We start from the raw sequence: 16,616 nt of genomic DNA on the forward strand, positions 1-16,616 counted from the left end.
AAATTAAAACACTTTGATTGATCAAATTATGTCATGTGTCCATTGGAAAACAAGATTTAAAGTCTCCATTTGAATTATGACATGTAGTGTTGCCAATCAAAATCAACCATGTGTCATTAAACCTCCTCAAGACTGCTATAAATAGAGACTCTCATAAGTCTCATAGTAGGACATTCAAAAGTCTCCACTCGCTGAAATCAAGCTCCAAAACTACCAAGAATTTCAATTGTCAAAGTTGAATCAAGCTCCAAGGTCTCCAAAAACTCCAAGGACTACAACTCATTGAAGTTTCATAGGCTGCAAGCTCTAAAGTCCCGAAAAAACTTCCACCACAAATCTTTGAAGATGAAAAACAAACTTCCACCACAAATTTTCGAAGATGAAAAATGTACACAAAGAACATTCAAAGAATACACAATGAGTGCAAAGAATGAAATGTCTCTAACAAGCGCATAGTTATAGATCCATCATAGTTTCATTGCAAATACCTTTCAATTCATCCTCCAATAAAAGTGGAAGACATTTTGTGTTCAAATCAAGATTTGCAACGGCACAATTCTTGAATCAAAGATTTTCCCAAGGAAATGGAATGCTTGTCGCTTTTGGTAAAATGTACTTTCCATCGCATCAAGACCTAACAACCTTGAACTCATAAAAAAAATAGAATTAATATATATCTTACTAATCTTGATTATATATCATAAATTTGTGTTTTTTTTTAGAGAGTTTCAGCCTATGGTGTCCGCTCCTGATGATGGCTCTTTATCATTAGACCAAGACACTAATCAGTTTTTTGTGTAGGCGGAGATTGAATCCCAGATCTTTTATACAACCATTATAGACTTTATCAATTTTTTATGCTTTTATATAAAAAATTTATATACTATATATCATGTTTGGGCAAAGTATGTGGCTCAATATACTTATGTATGTGTCATAAAATTAATTTGTTTTTGTCACGTGTCTCACTAATCATTAATATAGTTTTAGTTTATTTACATTCAATTTTTAATTAAACTATACATCTCACAGGCATAGTACTAATACTTAGATGACAATTAAATAACTTTTCGACATTAGCAGCTCCACTTACTGCGTTTTGGGGTAGTTTCTAGAAGCAAGTTCAGGAAAATAATAACCTTCAAGGAAAGGCTAACGCTCTCACATAATCAAACACACTGATTAAGAAAGCTACTGCCAAGCCACCAAAAAGTAAACGAAAAGCTTAAAAGCTAATTTTGGATTCCCAATAATAGAGTGAGGGAGGAACGTACTGGATACGCCTAAAATTAAAGAGAAAGGTGCTTCTTTGTTCTTCTTTTCTTTTTTTGGGTCCTGAAAAATGCTTGGTTATTGCTAAATTAGCCTCAAGCCAAGCTATTATTGGTACTTTTATCCCATCATTTCAAAATGAAAACCTGTCATGGACCTTGAGAAATCGTTTGATTCATTGTTAGACTAGAGGCCAGGCCAAACGCCCTTTTTTTGGAGAATCCATACAGGTCAGTCACAGCTCCAAAGCTGACAGGCAAGAAATAAAGGTCCAGGGTAAACTGAACAATTTTCAGTAAATTGTTTCATCCTGTTGATATCTCAATTCCAAAACGAAAATCATACTATGTTTTCAATTTTGTACCAAAAAGACCGAAAGTTGCAATAGATGTAAATCAGTAACACAGTCAAATCTGATAGCTGACAACACAATAGCCCTAAATTATTTCACTGACTACTACATAATAAGCCATTTACTACCCAATGTAACTGTTCGGTGTGTCGTATTATGGCTAGACAGTGTTGCAAATGCTGTAGACACAACATGTAAGAAGACAGACAGCTAGATTTCAACAAGGCTATTCACATAACCAAAAAATCTCATTTCATGATCAATTTCACAACTTAGGCGTCCAAATTCTTTAGTCTTCATGTCATATGTATGAAGTGCTCTGTCACAGCGAAACACAATCACATCCCCACTGGCAAAGAGAACAGCACCCTGATCATGTGCTGAATGAGTATAACTAGGAAGCGCACCAAGTTCTGACCTGTCGCTTAAATTGACATGAAGTTTTCTATCCCAAGCCTTGACTCTGCTGTTCATCCCCATTGTGTTTGTGTAGGAATTAGACAGCACATTCACAGTTAGTGCCTGACCATAAGCACTAGTCACAGTAAGCTTCCCATCCATCACACCCAAGCAGCCATTTTGAGAAGAATAGAGGCGCTGTGTACGCTCCATGGTGAGATCAAAAAATACAATCCCGCCACCGCCCATCTTTGAGAGCCAGTACACAATTCCATTCACATGGACACCTGAGCAAGGCATGAACATTGCACCACCAAAGAAAATCTCACGTGAAATTTGCCAAGATCCTTCTGAAGAGGAATAAATCTCAAATTCATAAGCATTATCAAAATCAGCAGATGGAAAAGCACAAATGAGCTTGTACTCAGCAATGAAGTTGAGTAAAGAGGGTTCAAAGATGAGTACAAGGGCAGGGTTAGACCCATGATTAGCAGTGGGTTTAGGGAGTTTCTTCCACTGCTTGGTAGCAGGATTACAGATATAGTAGGGCTGCTCGCCAGTGCGACCCTGACAGCAGAGTAGGCCATTGGAAGAAGTCCTGATGTCAACCGGTTCAGGCAAAAACTGCAAAGATGGGTCTGGAATGCCACATGAGTTTGGATCAAGGGATATAAATGAAGGTGGCTTTGACGGGGATTGACAAAAGAAGCCTGTGACTCTATGAAAATTATTTGATTGATTGTGGGCAAAGAAAGGAGTTGAAATCTGGAGCTTCCAGTCCCTACAAACCCCTTTGAACCTGAACAGTGATTTAGCAGGAAGGAAAGGGAGGGCGTGCTCCCGTATTATGTCTTTGAGGTCCATGTATATCTTGTTGTTTCTGTTCGCAATGAACTTATTTGGTCTCCTTCCTTGATCCATTGAACTCCTGATTAAATTTCCTCTTTAGCAGTTAAACTGTATCAAGACATAAAAGTTCTTTGTAAGTAGAATTGAAAAGTATCTTGATAAAATAAATCTAATGAAAAAATGTAGAAAGCAAACACTAAAATTTCCAGATCCCCAATACAGATTCTGTTTTTGGTTTTTCATTTGTTTCAAAATGATTAATTTTGATGTTTGAAAAATTCTAAATCAATAAAATTCTCAATTGCATCAATGTTAACCGCATTTACAGCAATAATACCATCCTACACAGTAGCTAAACTAATAAATAGCTTAAGGTAGGTTTATCTGCATGCATTGAAAACAAGTTTGTCAGTGAAATATTGTACATATTAATCCTTATTGTGTTAATCTAACCTTGTCATGGAAACTCATTAGTCATTATTAGTAACCTTCCAAAGTCCAAACTAACAACTAACAAATGATGTGGATGAATCACAATAAAGAAAAATACATTTTTTTCTAAAAGGCTATATTATCTACAATTTTTCCAAGTAAAAACTCCCTTGACAGCAGTTATATTTAAGAGTTTAACAAATCATATTGCAACTGTCTTTCTTAGAAAACAAAACCTTTTTTTTTAAATTAATGGAAGTACCCAAATTCAATTCTCATTAGATAAAAATTTTCATATAAATAGCAATTTATAAATACTAAAAATAACAAATTTATGAGATTCTTCTTGTAATTATTTGGCCGAATGTTAGCCTAGCCCTACCCCCAAAATTATCATCCAGTCTCACCAAATACTAAACACATTTTGGGCTTGTAAAAACAAACAGCTATCCATTTGCATGAAAAGCAAAAAAAAAAAAAAAAAAAAGGCTTAGAATTTGTATATCCTATCCTATATGTTAGCGATGGCGGTGGCTAATACTAAGAGTAAGAAAGTAACACTAATTAAAATGTAACAAGGTTGGTCTTATTTCCACATCTTGAGTGGTTGCTTCCACCATAAATGGTTGATCTCACCTTGCGAAAGGGCCTTGAGTGGAAATATGGCTTCCTACTTAAGTCCAAACACACACACGCACACACACCTTAAATCCAAATTTCACACACATCTTGTGGGATCAGACAGCTCAGTAGAAGAATCCCACTTTCCCAAATTACACAATTTAGATACTTTCATTAAGGAGACGCACCACTTGCACTCTGCGCTTCCCTTCTTAGTGGGTTCATTGTCAAAGGCTCCAAGCCAATCCAGCACTATTGGTGGGTACTAATACCATGTACCCAAAGGTACTAGGATTTTATTAAATGCTTGAGCTATACACAGGAAGCCAAAGATTATAAAATTAAACACACACACCCACCTAAGTCCAAACAAAATGACACCTATAAGACAAAAGCAAAATACCCAAACTTAAAATCACACCCAAGAAGAAAAATCACTGAGCAAAGTCCAATGCCAACTAGTTGGTACTGTCTAATTCGAGTTTTGTTCATCTCTATTCGTAATTATCAGAAACAATAAGAATGTTACTGTTTAGTTAACCTTTTTCCTTCGAATTCTCAGCAACCAAACGTGCCCTAGTAGTGACTACACTGATAAACAGATCACATCTACACAATCAGATAGTACAGTAGCGACGATCATACAGGAAATTCAAATAAAATTTTCGTGAAGAAAAGTGAGCAAAATGCACTATCTTGATCTGAAACTAAATAAGCTATACATAAACTCGCTGATCGCGATTAAGAATGATCTATTATTACAGTAATTTTTTTAATTAAAAAATGTTATAAATTGGACAATAATGAGTTAAGGATTATACCTTAAAATTTTGATCGGCGACTGCTTTTGATCGAGAAGGAGAGAGAGAGAGAGAGAGAGAGATGAAGTGGTCGGGGTTCCACTCTCGTACTATATAAAACCTAGAAAAAGACCGCAACTAGACTCGGTTGCAGAAAGGAGATTGTTTGTTTGGGTGATGTAATCTAATAAGCTAGTCTAGGAGTAGCACAATCCTAGTCCAGCACTATCTACTATCCTTGTTTTGCTCTTAAGTTGTAACTCGTAACCAATAATCCTTGGAAAAAAGAATGCAAATGTGTTTTGATTTTGGACTAGCTTATAAATTTTAAAATTTTTATTTTTATGTACATTTTTATAAAACTTAATTTAATTTATTGCTTTTTTTTTTTTCAAAATATCAGTATATTTTAACAATCTTTTAGCCAAAAAGTGTATTAAAACTTTTGAGAAGAACTTATTTAGTTTTTTTGTTGAAAGTGTACTAAAGTATAATTGTCATTTTAAAAAGTAAGAAAAAATATAAAAAATTAAGGCTTTAAAAAACTGTAAATAAAAGCTAAAAAACAAAAGGTTAACTTATAAGCGAGTCTCAAACACACATAATTCTAAAATTAAAATTTTTTATATAACAAAAAAATGAATTTATAAATAACATTGCAACTTTCGTGAGCCATTTCATGAGCGCAAAAACAGAAATTCATCTTCCAAAAGCTTGGGGAATGATGCTATAAGTAGAGCACTCAACCAAATTTTCAAGTCACCCTTCACACGCAGAATCAAGGGAGGGAGACTTCCTCGGTGGTTCACCTAACTCACGTTCACCATGTACAATGGTCGAATAGATCCTATGGAGCACGTGAGCCACTTTAACTAGAGAATGGTTGTGCACTCCAAGAATGAGGCTTTGATGTGCAAGGTGTTCCCCTTTAGTTTAGGGCTTGTGGCCATGAGGTGGTTTGATGGCCTAGGTGCAGGTTCCATTAATTCCTTCAAGGAGCTCACTCAAGCATTTGGGTCTCGTTTTATCACGTGCAGTAGAGTTCCTCGACCCTTAGATTCCCTATTATCCATGTCCATGCAAAAGGGGAGACCCTGAAAACGTACTTGGACAAATACTGGGAGATGTTCAACGAGATTGAAGAAGATTTTGATGACGTGGCTGTAAGGACCTTCAAGGTCGGCCTGCCCACTGAGCATGATCTGAGAAAATCCTTAACCAAGAAACCGGTTAGGAGTGTGCGTCGACTTATGGACCGCATTGATGAATACAAGAGGGTCAAGGAAGACCAATAGCAAGGCAAGGGGAAGGGTAAAGTTATTTCTCAGGAGAGGAGGGATTTCAGGTCAGACAACTATAACAATAATAGGCACTGAAAGGATTTTGTAGGACAATTTGGGTCTATGGCTCCTCGGTCGATTAACATTGTGTTCCGAGAACTAGTGCATCAAGTCTTGAAGAAGATTAAGAACGAGTCATACTTCAAATGGCCAAACAAGATGGAAGGAGACCCCGTAAGGCGCAACCAAAGTCTTCATTTCCAATACCACCAAGAACGAGGACATACCACTGAGGACTGCAAAACTTTGTGGAACCATTTAGAGCAACTGGTTAGAGAGGGAAGGTTATAGCGGTTTTTGTACCGGCCCAACGGGTAGGGAGATCAAGCAAGGTCAGAGGCTCAAGGGAATGCGTCTTCAAGGCCTCTTTTGGGTACAATTAATGTCATCTTTGTGGCTCATAGGAGAACTAGTTCTCAACCTTTCAGGGTGATGTTTGTAGCTCGGCTACTAGCCGAGGGCTCTAATTTTGAGCTGAAGAGGGCTAAAGTGGAGATCCAACCAACGCTGAGTTTTTCGAACGACGATAAGATTGAAACCATCCATCCGTATTATGATACTTTGGTGGTCACCCTTAGAATAAGAGGGTATGATGTGAAAAGGGTAATGGTAGACCAAGGCAGGGGTGCAGAGATCATGTACCTTAACTTGTACAAATGGCTAAACCTATGGCCCAAGGATTTGACAGCCTATGATTAACCCTTAGTAAGTTTCGATGGGAAAGTTGTTATTCCAAAGGGTTAGATTAGACTGCCCATGCAGGCGGGTTCAGAGGTGGTTGAGGTAGATTTCATTGTAGTGGATGTCTATTCTCCTTACATGGCTATTATGGCAAGACCCTTGCTTCATGCCCTAGGAGTCGTGTCCTCCACTCTGCAGTTAAAGGTAAAATACCCGTCTAGGGACTGGATTGAGGAGCTGGTGGGAAGCTAGTCTATAGCTAGGCATTGCCTAATCGCTACAATAATGCATCAACCAAGAGTAGAGTCCTCGGCCACTGCAGGGAAGAGCTTATAACAATCAAGGACCTCGAGGTCAATCGTGGAAGAGGCAGCCGAGGAGGCGAAATGTGAGGATTTAGAGAAAATTGTTGTAGATAATGATTCTGAGAAGTTTTTTCAGATCGGAACTCAACTGCCTCCTCAAGAGAAGGAAGAGTTGGTAGAGTTCCTTAGGAGGAACATTGACGTATTTGCATGGAGTGCTTACGAAGCTCCAGGGGGTAGACCCGGACCTCATTTACCGTCACCTAAATGTCAACCCATCTGTCCTCCCTAAGAAGCAACCACCTCAGCGCTCATCTAAAGAGCATTCTGATGTTGTCAGGAAAGAGGTAAATAAGCTTAAGTAGGCGGGGGCTATTAAGGAAGTGTCCTACCTTGAATGGTTGGCCAATACAGTGGTAGTGAAAAAGAAGAATGGAAAGTGGTGGCTGTGTGTAGACTTCACGGATCTAAACAAAACTTGCCCCAATGATCTTTTCCCCATGCCTTGAATAGATCAATTGGTGGATGCCACTGTGGGCCACCCTCGAATGAGATTTCTAGACGCTTTTCAAGGATACCATCAAATACCTTTAACTTTGGATGATCAAGAAAAGACAGTTTTTGTCACTCCTATCGAAAATTACCACTACAAGGTAATGCCCTTTGGTTTGAAGAATGCAGGATCTACCTATCAAAGGATGATTACTAGGATGTTTAAATCACAATTGGGCAAGAATATTGAGGTTTATATGGACGATATGGTGGTAAAGAATAAGGTGATGTCTGAGCATGTGGAAGACCTCGGGAATATTTTTGAAACGCTGAGGAAACACAAGCTACACCTTAATGCTTCCAAATGTTCCTTTGGTTTGGGATCGGGCAAATTCCTGGGCTACATGGTCACCCATCAAAAAATTGAGATCAACCATGATCAAGTTAAGAAAATTAACAGTCTATAACCACCTCAGAATCCCAAAGAGATCCAAAAACTAACAGGAATGACTGCTGCCTTGAACCGGTTCATCTCTCGGTTAGCAAACAAATGTGGACCTTTCTTTCAGCTATTGAATAAGTGGAAGGGATTTGAGTGGTCCGAGAACTGTGCCTCGACCTTCCAATAGCTCAAGGAGTACCTTTCTCGACCACCTGTCATGTCCAGGCCCGAGGTAGATGAAGTCTTATTTGCCTACATTGCTGTGCCTCTTCATGCTGTAAGCTTAGTGCTGGTACGAATTGACAATGGTGTGCAGAGGCCAGTTTACTATGTAAGCAAGTCGCTGCATGAAGCAGAGGCTCATTATCTACCATTGGAGAATGCCATTTTGGCAGTGGTACATGCTACACACAAGCTTCCTTATTACTTCCAATCCTATACAGTTATTGTTTTAACCCAACTTCCACTTTGATCACTACTTTAGAGCGCCGATTTCACAGGAAAGATTGCTAAATGGGGTGCAATACTGGGGGCTTTTGACTTCAAGTATATGCCTTGCACCTCTATTAAGGGCCAGGTCCTCGCAAATTTGATGGCCGAGTTCGCTGAATCCCCATTAGGAGAAGAGACAAAGGGCAGGGCCCGAATGGAAAATCGGTTGGCATGATCTCCCTGCAGGAACCTGGGTCTTAGAGGGTATACATTGATGGTGTGGTGAATCACAGAGGATCTGGAGTAGACTAGTGTTGATATCCCTCGAAAGGATCATAATTGAGAAATCCTTGAGGTTGGAGTTTCGGGCACCGATTATGAAGTTGAGTATGAAGCTCTGTTGGTAGGAATGACCATGGTTCAGAAAATGGATGGAAAAGCAGTGAAGATATTCTTAGATTCGAAGTTGGTTGTGGGCCAAGTTCAGAGGGAGTTAGAGGCCAGGAATGTGAGAATGCAAGAGTACTTAAGTCAAGTTAGGCGTTTATAGCTAGGATTTGAGTCTTACAATTTACAACACATTCCTAGAAATGGAAACACCTATGCTAATTTTCTGGCCACACTAGTAACCTCCTTGGCATAGAGCCTGCCTTGGATTATTCTTGTTGAAGACCTGTGCAAACCCATTGGAATGAAGAATAAGGTAGCCCATATCCATCAAATCAGAGTGGGACCTAGATGGATGGATTCCATCGTATTGATCCTTAAGAAGGATATCTTACTCAAAGAGAAATCAGAGGCTGACAAGGTGCGGAGAAAGGCTCCTCGATTTTGGCTGTCTGATTACCAAAAGTTGTATAAGTGCTCTTTTTCTGGGCCGTACTTGCTATGCATACACCCTGAGGCATCAGAGCTACTTCTGGAGGAGTTACATGAAGGGATTTATGGTAGCCATACATGAGGCAGATCTTTGTCTCACAGAGCCCTTACGCAGGGATATTGGTGGCCGAACATGCAAAAGAAGTACAAGAATATGTGAAGAAGTGTAACCAATGCCAAAGATTTGTCCCAAATATTCATCAACCAGGGGGTCCTTAATCCTCTATCTAGCCCTTGGCCCTTCGATTAATAGGGGCTTGGATATTATTGGACCTTTTCCTAAGGCAGCTAGGAATAAGAGATATTTACTAGTTAGCACGGATTACTTCACCAAGTAGGTCGAAACTGAATCATTGGCAAATATCAGGTATGTAGATGCCAAGAGATTTGTTTGGAAAAACATTTTCACTCGATTTGAGATCCCTCATACACTCATCTCAGACAATGGACTTCAATTCGATAGCAAGGCCTTTAGAAGGTATTGTTGCGACTTGAGAATTACGAATAAGTATTCCACCCCAGCTTGCTTATAGGGGAACGGACATGCCGAGGTTGTTAATAAGGTCATTGTGGGAGGACTCAAGAAGAGATTGGATAATGCGAAGGGAAAATGAGTGGACATATCGGACAACACTTTGCAAATCAACAGGAGAGACACCCTTTTCAATGACTTATGGAGCTGAGGCTGTTATTCCTCTAGAGATTGGATTCCTAACACTGAGAACAAGTTCTTTCACTTCGAGCAACAATGATGGGTTGTTAGAAAAGAGCTTGGACTTAATTGAAGAGTAAAGAGAAAATGCCATGGTCCAATTGGTGTATTATTAACATAAACTCAAACAAGGGTATGATGCCAATGTAAAGCTTAGGCTATTAGTACCTGGAGACTTGGTGTTGAGAAAGGTTTTGGGTACTGCAAAGAACCTGGTTTGGGGAAAGTTAGGGCCCAACTAGGAAGAACCATATCGCATCACCTCAGTGGCTGGAATAGGTGCATACTATCTTGAAGATTTAGATGAATATGTTATCCCACACCCTTAAAATGTAAATAACCTGCAAAGGTACTATCATTAATGAAAATCTTTTCTATCATACTTTTGTTAATGACATTATGCGCTACGTGCTATTTCGCTAGGTGTTAAACAGAACCTTAGTCATGCCTGGTCTCTCGGATCACATATTTTGGGTAAATTAACACTTCAGCTCATTTTACTAAGTATTAAACAGAACCTTAATCATGCCTGGTCTCTCGGACCACATACTTTAGGTAAACTAATACTTCAGGTGATTTTTCTTAGTGTTAAACAGAACCTTAGTTATACATGGTCTCTCGGACCACACACTTTGGGTAAATTAATACTTCAACTCATTTCAATAAGTATTAAACAGAACCTAAATCATGTCTGGTCTCTCAGACCACATACTTTGGGTAAATTAGTACTTCATGTGATTTTTCTTCGTGTTAAACAGAACCTTAGTCATGTCCGGTCTCTCGAACTACATACTTTGGGTAAATTAATATGTCAGATGATTTTTCTTAATGTTAAACAGAACCTTAGTCATGCCTGATCTCTCGGACCACATACTTTTGGTAAATTAATATTTCAACTCATTTTCTAAGTATCAAACAGAACCTCGATCATGTCTGGCTCTCTGGACCATATACCTTGAGTAAATTGATTACTCCAATAAGTGTTAAATAGAATCTTAGTCATGCCTGGTCTCTCAGACCACATACTTTGAGTAAATTAACACTTTAGCTCATTTTCATAACACTATCTATTCATTTTTCTAAGTGATAAATAGGTCCCAGGTTAAACCCAACTTCTCGGATCACTTGCCTTAAGTAAGTTAATGTTCTTGGTTGTTTGCCTAGGTGTTAGGCAAAATAAGAGTTGTCTGCCCGGCTTATTTTTTACTAAGTATATTGTTCATCTCCATGACATTCAACCTTCCCTGATGGAGGTCCAGTTCTTAGTATAAGCCTGTGATCATTTTCTTTATTGTTTTTACTTGTTCAATCTATCTGAATTAGCAGCAATGCGATACTATTAACCCTTATTAAAGAAGGAATAGTAGCAGTTCAATACTGTTTGCAACATCATTAATCTTAGATCTTATCAAAGGCCAAAATAATAACTACACCAACTAGAGAATTAACATTGCAAGAAAGAAAAATAGAGACACATAATGTGATAAGTAAAGTCTTTTCATTAATTGAAAGGAAAAATACATTATACACAATGGCAGAATACCACTACAAAAAAGAAAATATACAAGGAAAGCTACAAGAGAAAAAGGAAAGCAAAAAATAAAATCCTACTACTAAGTCTTGGCCTTTGGAGGAGGAGGGTCTTCCTTCTTGGTCGACTGAAATGCAAAAGTGTCTTTGAGCTCAGGATCAACCTTCTTGGAATTGGCCTCAGCCTCCTTTGCCTTGGCCTTAGCAGCATCCTTAGTCTTAGCAGCATCTTTAGCCTCTGAAGGGGGCTTGGTCTCCTTGCCTTGGCCTTTATCTTTGGCCACCTCAGCCCTTTGACCTTGGTCACCAACCTGGCTGGGTCCTTTGGAATTCCGGAGGGGGGGGGGGGAGGATGGCTTGAACAATCAAAGGCTACTCAGAAGATTCTGGAGCAAGGGCAGAGGGAAATAGGAGGGAAGCCAGGGCTTCATGGATGTCAAGATGATAATGGATGCTCCCTGGCTACCTCCACTTCGAATCAGCAAGAACCTCTGCAAGGTTAAAGGCCTCAACCCACGTTACCTTGTGGTAGTCCCTGTATACCTTAACCAACTCCTCATCTAGCCTAACCTCGATTTCTTCCACCCCAAGAAGGTAAGATGCTTGCTTCGTGCCTCCACTGCTTCCTCGGCCTTCCAAGCGGCAACCTTGGCCTTCTCCAGGTCAGTTTTTAAGTTTAGGACCAGTTGCTTCTGTGTGGCAAGCTTTATCTTAGTGAGGTAGAGCTTCTTGCACTGATCTTCAGCCTGGTCTTGGGTGCTTTCCAGCCCAGCCTCAGCACTCTTTCTAGCCCTTTCCTCAGCAATCAACTTGGTGGCTAACTCCTATTTCTCTTACTTCAGGGTCCCCAAGGACTTCTCAGCCTCAGCGTGGGAGTGGGCCTCAGCCTTGGCCTCATTACGGGCATCCTTAACCCACTCCTCAGCCACGAAAATTTGCTGGGTAACCTGCACAAAAAACAACAAAGGAATCCCACTTAGCATTGAAAATGGCAACTTTGCATTTATCTAAAAAGATTTGATGGAGAACTTACCATGGTAAGATCCCTCGTCAAGGACATGAATAAGTCTGGCTGGCTCATCCACCAAAGAGCATCCATGTCTTTGGTCTGGAGGAGGGACTACTCTAGGGTTTCAGCAATGTAGGTAGAATGCCCTCTTTGGAACTCCCTAATGGAAGAGTTTCATGGGATGGCAGTGCCATCCAGCTCTAGCTGAGGGGCCTAGGTGCATTGTTATTGGTGCATCTTAGCCCTACTTGGGTCCTCCTAACTATCCGCCGAGGAGGCCCGTTTGTCTTTGGCGATCTTGAGTTGCTTTGCCCCCTTCTGATGGACCACGTCGCCCTCCTTCACTTCCTGCACTTTCCTCTTCTTCTTCAAGTCATGACAGAGGAGCAGGTCGACTATAGTTATAGGGAGAGAAGAGGGGGGGGGGGAGATTGGCAAGAACTTAGGACTTAGGGACCTCCTTGGATGACGCCCCTTTGTTCCTCGCAGCAAGGAGGTCCTTCAAGCCTCTCCTCGGGTTGAGGTCCATCTCCTCATCTTCCTCGAAGCTGGGGTTTACGTAGGCGACTCTGAGCCTGGAAGAATGGGTGGCAAAGTGTCTATCTAACTCATCCTCAGAATCTGGGAGATGGATTATAGGATCTGCTCGTTCCTCCTTGTCCTCCTCGAAGTGAAATGAATCAATCTCAACCTTAAGTGATAGGCGCGAGGAGGCAGTCTCCTCTCTTGGGACTGCTGCTTCAAGCAGAGCATGTTGAAGAGGCAGGTCAACCAGTGTGAGATCTTCTCGGGCTAGAAAACTGGGCACTAATACCTCAATCCGGGCTAGCTGAGGGTCACCTGCTCTTATCGCATTGCCTACTTCTTAAAAGGGACCTAAACCTAGGGTACCCCACCTGGCTCTCCCTCTCAGACTGGGTAGTGAAGACCATCATGCCATGCCTCTGAAGTTATCAGAAAGTTGTCCTTCATACCCTTATTGGATTTAGGGAGGCATAAGATGAGCCTAATGACGGACAATCTGGACTTGAGGTAATACCTCGAGTCAACGAGCAAGTGGCACTCTTATTTGTGGACAACATCGTGCCAGGTCAGCCCCAAACTCATCTATTCATTAAGAGCATCAATGCAACCTAAAACTCTAAACAGGTTGGGAGTGCACTAGTGGGGACACAACCTATGGTTGATTAGGTAGTCTCGGGTAACCCTACCATTAGGAAGTGTCATTCCTCCTTCTATAAAAGCGATCATAGGAATGACAACCTCCCTTTCTCTCTTATCAAAGTCTATCCAGTCTGGGGGACAATACCGCAGGGCTATTCCCTACGAAATGTGGTACTTAGCCTTGAAACCCTCCATACCGGCATTAGAGTCTACAAGGTGCTTAAATCTACCCATCTAGGCGAGTTAAAGGGAAACGGGTGAAGTTTTTAAGGAAAGGAAATAGAGAATGGAAGGCTGAGGAGATCGGCCGAGGAGAAAAGAACTTAGAAAAGAAGAAACTTATGAGAATGAGCACGTGTATTGCTTCTAGTATTTCTTAAAGGTTTAAATTTCTTAAAGAAAAAGACTTGGAGACTTTAGAAACTTGGGAAGCCTTGAAGGTTTGAGAGTTAGGAATTTCTTGAGAGCTCGAAGACTTGTAAAATTGGGAAAAATGATTCCTTCGAGCGTCTTATATAGGAGGCGAAATTAAGTGGGAGCTATCCTGCTCAAAATTTAAGGAGAAATGCCAACAGTAGGATCCACATCTCACCGTTGGATACGGGGAACATAGCGCCGCCTGGAGCATTTAATGAGACATCATAGGCTCCGAAGCATCAGGAACGGTTATGGGACACGCGAAACGACACTATCATATGTGGAAATCAAAGGAACTTGGGGGATTTATTTTTTATACATCAAAACCTCATTTTTCTCCTCGGATAGGAAGGAAAAATTGGAGTTTTGAGGGGCTACTATGGGAACGTAGGCCCAAATATCCTTTGGGCCTTGGGCCTTATCTGAGGAGGCACAATGGACCAAGAATAGATCAATAGCGAGAAAGATGTAATACTTCGAACTTTATGAGCAAACTATGATCGTGATGACTGAGAGAGGCTGTCCGAGGAGGAATATCCCCTCGGCTAAACGCAACGAAGATCAAGATGTGCCTCCTGTCATCCAGGGTGACATTCCAGGAGGTTCTATTGATAAAGACATGCACTATGAATGTACTGAAAGAAGTGGAGTTAGGAAATATCTAAGGAAAAGCTGCTACCACCGCATTAAATGCTTTGCAGCTAACTTTCTGGCTGCATTTATGTGGAGAAGACCCTTAAGCAGTGTTGCCTTGGCTACCCTAACTCATAGAGGGCTAGAGAGGGTGTCCAATGGGACAAGCACTCGAGTAGTGGCTTAGATGATCAACAAATAGAGAGTTAAGATCATTCAAAGGGAGATATATAATGGAAGAAACCCCTGAGGAAAGGGAGATCGAAAATTAGAAAGAGAAACATTGTAGCAATCAAGAACTGAACTTGTAATCAAATTTGAGAATCAATATACAAGAACTAATCTCCTCAGACTGTGCCGAGGACAGATTTCTTTAGTTTAATCAATCTATCTTCCTTTTCTTGTTATCTGAACCCACTTCATTTGTTGCCCAACTCATTTAAGTCCAGTTTTTCAACCCACTCTCTACAAATTCATTGTATTAGACTTGTTGGGCCTAAATTGGTCCATCTTGTGGACTAGAAACCCAAATCCGGTCCTTACATATATATATATATATAGAGTTTTTTTTTTTTTTTTGGTTGATAATTAGGGTGTAAGGATTTGAAAACTAAGTTATAATAAGATATCAACCAATTGAATTATAATGTTCTTGACATATAATCATATATTGAGTTATTTGGTGTGTAGATGGTATGTAATGTGTAAATTTTATTATATTAAATTAAAAAATTATAATAGATGGTCAAAGTAATTAAAATAAATTTTAAATTTTATTTTAAAATTCTTGAAAATTTTGAAATAGAATAGGCTCGTTTCCCCTTCATAAAAGGTTCAGCCTTACACATTAACCATGGCTGAGGCAACACATCTCAAGGGCAAACAAAGGAAGAAAGAGGATGCCTACAAGTAATTTGCAAATTATTAGAGCATCCGCAGTGGAGCTTCTAAATGCCAAATCTTAAGAATATTTGGCATTTAAACTCCAAAACTGCTCAGCAACTGGGAGGGCATATGTCAAATGCCAATTTTTTTTTGAGATTTTGCTACAGTACCATCTCAAATGTAAGATGGTACTGTAGCTCAATCTTATAAAAAAAAAATATATTTTAATACACTCATTTCTCTCTCCTCTCTCATTTTAACCGTGAAATTCTCTCTCCTCTCTCATTTCTCTCTTCCTTCTCTCTTTATTTCTGCTCTCTTCTTCTTGCTCTATGATTCTTCTCAACTAAAAACTCTCCGGCAACTCTCTAGATCGGCGTTGGATCGTCTACCACGATCGGCGCTGGATCGTCTACCACGATCGGAGAGGATCGTCTACCACGATCGGCGTTGGATCGGCGTTGTACCACGATCGGAGAGGATCGGCGTTGATCGGCGTTGTACCAAATCTAGCTAGTGGTGGGTCTCGAGCTTCCTTCAAGGATCGGCGTTGATCGGCGTTGATCGGCGAATCCGCTTCCTTCGAGCTTCGGCGGTGGTGGGTCTGGTTTTTGACCGTGGGTTGCTGTTTTTTTTTTTTTTTTTTGTGTGGTGTTGATGGGCGGAGAGGGAGGGTGGTGTGGTGGTGTTGATGGTCAGAGGGCAGTGTTCTGGTCTTTTCTCTGGATTTTTTTTTTTTTTTTGTGTGGTGTTGATGGGCGGAGAGGGTGGTGGTGGTGGTTTTGATGGACGGAGGGCAGTGTTCTGGTCTTTTCTCTTGATTTTTTTTTTTTTTTTTTTTTTTTTTGTGTGGTGTTGATGGGCGGAGAGGGTGGTGGTGGTGGTTTTGATGGACGGAGGGCAGTGTTCTGATCTTTTCTCTGGATTTTTTTTTGAGTGTTGATGGTGGATTATTGGTTGCCGGTGGTGG

The 16,616-nt window shown here is 40.3% G+C and overlaps 1 protein-coding gene across 1 annotated transcript; it reads right to left on the bottom strand.

Moving 5' to 3' along the window:
* Positions 1 to 1,628: 1,628 nt before the first annotated feature.
* Positions 1,629 to 4,900, bottom strand: LOC112003494 (F-box protein At5g07610). The gene is made up of 2 exons (XM_024035706.2): positions 4,747 to 4,900; positions 1,629 to 2,980 (listed from the first exon to the last, which is right to left on the bottom strand). The coding sequence occupies exon 2, from the start codon at positions 2,942 to 2,944 to the stop codon at positions 1,835 to 1,837; it is 1,110 nt and encodes a 369-aa protein (XP_023891474.1). The 5' UTR covers positions 2,945 to 2,980; positions 4,747 to 4,900; the 3' UTR covers positions 1,629 to 1,834.
* Positions 4,901 to 16,616: the final 11,716 nt, after the last annotated feature.

The sequence above is a fragment of the Quercus suber genome, unplaced genomic scaffold, assembly GCF_002906115.3.
Source record: "Quercus suber isolate HL8 unplaced genomic scaffold, Cork oak 2.0 scaffold_372, whole genome shotgun sequence".
Classification (NCBI taxonomy): domain Eukaryota; kingdom Viridiplantae; phylum Streptophyta; class Magnoliopsida; order Fagales; family Fagaceae; genus Quercus; species Quercus suber.